The sequence below is a fragment of the Cucumis melo genome, chromosome 8 (assembly GCF_025177605.1).
Source record: "Cucumis melo cultivar AY chromosome 8, USDA_Cmelo_AY_1.0, whole genome shotgun sequence".
Classification (NCBI taxonomy): domain Eukaryota; kingdom Viridiplantae; phylum Streptophyta; class Magnoliopsida; order Cucurbitales; family Cucurbitaceae; genus Cucumis; species Cucumis melo.
The window spans coordinates 5,901,323-5,906,701 of NC_066864.1; the positions used below are offsets into that span (position 1 = coordinate 5,901,323).

At 34.2% G+C, this 5,379-nt stretch overlaps 1 protein-coding gene across 1 annotated transcript; it reads right to left on the reverse strand.

Moving 5' to 3' along the window:
• Nucleotides 1-744: 744 nt before the first annotated feature.
• LOC103485098 (protein SHI RELATED SEQUENCE 1) lies at nucleotides 745-3,189 on the reverse strand. The gene is made up of 3 exons (XM_008442560.3): nucleotides 2,574-3,189; nucleotides 1,701-2,396; nucleotides 745-1,505 (listed from the first exon to the last, which is right to left on the reverse strand). Exons 2-3 carry the CDS (start codon nucleotides 2,311-2,313, stop codon nucleotides 1,126-1,128), a joined length of 993 nt encoding a protein of 330 aa, XP_008440782.2. The 5' UTR covers nucleotides 2,314-2,396; nucleotides 2,574-3,189; the 3' UTR covers nucleotides 745-1,125.
• Nucleotides 3,190-5,379: the final 2,190 nt, after the last annotated feature.

A 5,379-nucleotide genomic window follows, 5' to 3' on the forward strand; every position in this document is an offset into this window, starting at 1 on the left:
TCACAAAGTACTTGTTAAGCAAAGATTATAGATAAAAATGCATGTGAAGAGAAGAACTGATCATTTACATTTCCCTCTCCTACATGTAATATAAAACCATCGGACTGAGAAATAAAAAACAGACGTGGGAGTTGTCTGTCTTGCAATATATAGTTTTTTAAAGAGAGTGATTTAAATGTTAGCTTTTAAACTTGAATGCTGCACCAACTAAATTTATGCATGGTAGGGGTAGGAAACTCATCCTAACATAGTATCTTCGTCATCCTAAGTTGTTTATTAGAGGGACAATTATTCAATGAGTCTGTCACATTTAATATAGTTACTTATGAGCAAAAATTATTGAACATTTAATATAAGCTTGTAATAACTACAACAGAAACTACTAGACTTCATCGAATAATTTATGTATAGAAAATTTGAAAAAAACGCTAAAGAAAATGGAGAATTATTATTGTTATTTGAATTGAAAGCAGTATATATATATATAGGGGTAAGCAGGAAAAAAAGCAGTTTGAAACTGCAGAACCAAGAACAAAACGGTAATGGAAAATAATGGCAAACACTTAAACACGCAGAGAGAAAAAAAAAAAAAAAGAAAAAGAAAAGAGAGACAACAATGAATAATAATAACAATAATAATAACAATAATAATAACAATGATGAAAAAACTTATAGAAAAAAAAAACAGATACAGACACAGCACAAGACTCTACGCAACCACAAACATGTCGTACACAAAAACGACTTTGGATTTGAAGAAGAATAATTTTATATGTTCAAAAACTACGCATTGAAATTTGAACCGAAAATATATAAACATTTTAATCCAAAATTGAAAAACAAGGCAACAGACTTTAACGCATTATTCTCCAATTTTGCTCTTAAAACATAATAATAATAATGACAATAATAATCTGACAAGAAAAAGAAGAAAAGAAAAAAAAAAACGAAGCATTTTCTCAAGTGAAGGGTTTTTTTTTGTTTTTTTGTTTTTTGTTTTACTACAAATTATCAGCAGATCTATTGCGTCAATGTAGATAATAAACAGAAAGAAAAGTTCGTGAGAGATCTGGAAGAGAAAAATGAGAAAATGAAGCTGCCTAGATAATAGTTTTTTTTTTTCTTTTAAGATCTTGGTGGTAGGAAGAATTGCGTACCCGCCATGAAGCTATTAAGCGGCGTTGAATATAAGGAAGAAGGATCAAGCAAGGGTAATGCCGCGGTTGAACCACCGCTTCCGGTGGTGGTATCAGCGGCTCCAGTGATGAAATTCAGTGGTTGCACTCCACTACTACTCCCACCACCACCGGACGAGGTCTCACCCGGTGGAATATAATTATTTTCCGGTCCTTGATCGTATAGAATTCCTTTGAAAACATGTCCACCAATATTTACTGCCGTTTGATACGCGTATTGATCGTCGGTATCATCAGCAGAACTAACACGAACGCAACGAAACACAGCTGGAGAGTTCAACTCAGCTGGGAAATTCCCAATTTCCAACCCTAGAAAATGATTATATGAAATAAAAGAAATTAATTAAGGTAGGGATTAAATTAAAGAGAGAAGGAAGATGATGAAATGGGGTCAGGGAATACTGAAAAAGAGAAAAAGGTGAGTGAAGAGAAGTTTTGACATCTGCAACACGCAATCTAAAGAAAATAAAAGTGAGTGAGAGAGAGATGATTGTATTTTTGTACCAGAAGTATTGTTGTTGGTGGGGATGAGAGTGCAGGCAAGTGAAGAGGAGTTATAATCTCTATGGCGTTTGGGATTATTGTCGCCGCCATGGAGTTGAAGTTGTTGTTGTTGATGATGATGATGATGGGTTTGCAAGGCAGCAAGTTTATCTTGGCGTTCACGACGCTTGGCGGCAGGGACCCAAGTGCTTTTTACATGGGTTTCACAATGAAATCCTCGGCTCTTGCAACATGTCCTACATCTCATATGGCTACAATCTTTCTTCGCTTGGTTACCACAATCTTGGCAGCTGATTCCACCTCCACCCGATCCCGAACTTATCATCATGAAATTACCCGATCTGGAGGAGGATTCATCGGAGTTCCGGACGGTTAGTGGTGCGGAGTAAGGAGTAGTAGTAGTAGTAGTAGTACGAGATTGTGTTTGAAAGAGAGGTTGTTCTTGATGATGATGATGATGTTGCTGCTGCTGCTGCCATAGCTCCACGTTGCCGGCTTTGTACCAAAACAAACTACTATCCGGCGGGGGATGAATAAATTGGTTGGGGCGGTTGTTATTTTGTTCTTCTTCTCTTCCTCCGCCGCCACCGCCTAAAGTGAAAAAGCCAGACATTGTTGCTGTGACGACCCAGAACCTGAGGGTGACCTAAAATCCATAATCAGAGGGTCGAAGCCCTCTGCCTGAATTGGAGGCGCCTGATCAATTTTAATTTTAATTTTAATTAAAATTGGGGGTTTGATGGAATGATGATAATCCTCGTATATGAAATTAGTTTTGGAAATGGAAAAGGGGGAAGGAAAAAAAAAAGAAAGAAAGAAAGAAAGAAAGAAAGAAGAGAAAGAGATGTGTGAGTGTGTAGTGTAGTTAATTACCAAACTGAGATGCAGCTGTTGCCTGCTGCTGCTACTGCTGCTGGCTGCTGGCTGCTGGTGATGGTGGCTTATAGTGGGGGCACAGCGCGTTAATCAGGCTTTCAATTCTCTCCCACCCTTTGTTTTTTCAATTCTCTTTTCTTTTTCTTTTAACTCAGTGTTAGTAATACATCCACATTTATGGCTCAGAATGACACCTCTCTCTGCAACGCCGCCATGCCTTTCTTTTTCCACCCCCACTTCTCTCTCCTCTCTGCGCAGTTTTTCTTTTCTCTTTCTTTTTTTTTTTCTTTTTTTTCTTTTTTCTTTTTCCTGAAAACTCAATTTAAGTCTCCATCCAAACTCAAAACACACACCTAAATAATTTCTGCTCTTCTCTATCTTGCTGATTCTCTTGTAGTTATTACCTCTTTTTCCCCTGAAACTACTACCTTACCTTTCCCAGTTTCCCCCATGGATCCACCATCCATCTCACTACACTCCTAATCCATCTTCATCAACTCCTCTCCCTCTATAATTCTCCCCTCATCTAATGGTTCTCCTCTTCCCACGTGTCAACCCACCAGCTTTTGCCCCCATCCTTCCTTTCGCGAAAAACCCGCTAACTTGTCTCTCACAACCGTTCTCTCACCTATTTCCCCCCTTTTTTATTTTTATTTTTATTATTTTGTATTTCTATCGATATAAATTCTTTCCTCTAATTCTCTCTCTCTCTCTCTCTCCCTCTTTTACTTTCTACTTATTATTATTTTTTACATCCTTTTAATTCTAATTTCTCTTCCTTGTATTAAACTTAACAATTAGAATATCCAGCATCAAAGGTTTAAATTCGAAAATGAAAATATAGATCGAGTTTTATTACAATTCAACTGAAAATGTATGCCATCCGATCCCTCAAGGGTTAATTGGTTTTGGTAGGAAATGGGGGTGAACCGGTCATTTAAAAAGGAGCAAATGAACCCGGTCGAACGAAATTGTTAGTGTCCCATAAAGATTGAGGCCCAGCCCCTTAAGCGAACCACCGAAACTGGACCTAATCGGGCTTAAGCAACCCTTCACTATATTGCTTTTGTTTGTAATGGAGGGTAAAATTTAAAATATGAAAAAAAAAAAAAAAAAAAAAGTGTTTTTATATATGTGTGTTTGTGTGAGTACGGAAAAGAAAATAAAATCTTTGGTTACGTGAGCTTTTTGTGTAATTTGCTTTGGGCGATTTAAGGGGAATTGCTTTTTTATCTTCTCGTTTCCTGCTTTCGGACTTATGTCTCCCAACTTTCATCAGATAAAAGCAGACCCATCACTCGTAACTCCCACACCCAAAAATTTAAAAAATCCTCAAAATATCAAAAAATAAAATCTTCACTTCTTTTTATCCTTTCTTTTCTTCTTCTTCTCCTTCTTCTTCTTTTTCCTTTTTTTTTTTTTTTTTGGGTACAAAAATAAGAGAAAGACTTCAAATTTTAAAATGAACTCATCATGATTGGAAACACACATCACAATCTTGAAATTAATTGTTTTAATTAGAAATATACAGAATCCCAAATATATAAATATATATGAACAAAAATACAAATGTTAAAATTATCTTACTATGTCTAACTTAGTCAAACCTTACAAACTGTTTAATTTTGGTCTTTGAAGACATGACACCTACTTACATGACAACAAATTAAGATAATTCTAAATATAATAACTACATTAAAAAAAATATTAGCACACACAGGTCACATCGACATTTTAAAAAAAAAATACAAATATAGTAAAATTTAACAACAATAAATTTATATCATCGATAGACCCTCGTAATCATTCAATTATAAACTATATCATTGATGATCAATACTCGTATAGACTTTTTTTAAATGGTACAACACGACTAATTATCATCATTGAAATTATTAGACATTACAAGTAGTCGATTGCATTGAATTTGGAAGTATTTATTTTTTTTTTTTTAAAAAAAAAAAGAAGTAAAGATTTGAGAAATAATTCAAATGGGTAAAAAGAAATGATTGTAAAAATGTATCTTTATCTTATATATAGTAATAAACAAACAAATAAATAAAAGAAAAGAAAGAATGGGTGGAGGAGATTTGGGGGGAGTGAAAACGAGAGAAGATAGGGTTAAAAATTAAAAAGAAAAGATGAGATATTAAAATGAATTATATATTAATATGAATATTGCTCGGAGTTGATGGCGTGGCTTCACAAGGACACAGCGCCACTTCTCCTCGTACCTTTTATTTAACTATAGATAATCAATATCTCCTTTTTGCCTTTCCCCTCCCTCCCTCCCTCCCTCCCTCCCTTTTCTTTTAATTTCAACCCCTTCTTAACCTTTCTTTAATATCATTTTAATACAAAAAGATAATTAAGCTTTTTCAAGTTTTGTTGGATTAAATTTCTATAGCTTTCTTTCTTTTGTTTACTTATATTTTATAAATTCCAATTAATAATTCAAATGTTCATGAAACGAATTCTAAATCTTAGTAAAATTATTACAAGCTGTTTAGAATAGTTTTACAAAATAATTGAAAGAAAATATTGGGGGAGCAAATTTAGAGATTAACATGTGTGTTGGAGCTTTTGGTGGGACATATTAGAATCTCTTACACCCACTTGTGAGACAACATGTCTATTATAATTAAGGTAATATCTCTACTATTTATTATTTTTATACACATATATCTCTACTACTATATATATACATATTTAATTATATCAGGTTATATATGCTTCCTTTAATTTATAGTGTCACGTGATATCTTCTTTTCCCCTACTTCTACACACACATTGGTATTTTATT

Coding starts and splice junctions, on each gene's coding strand:
- LOC103485098 (XM_008442560.3), bottom strand. CDS start 2,313: ATGTCTGGCTTTTTCACTTTAGGCGGTGGCGGCGGAGGAAGAGAAGAA. Junction 1,506..1,700: donor CACCAACAACAATACTTCTG/GTACAAAAATAC, acceptor ATCATTTTCTAG/GGTTGGAAATTGGGAATTTC.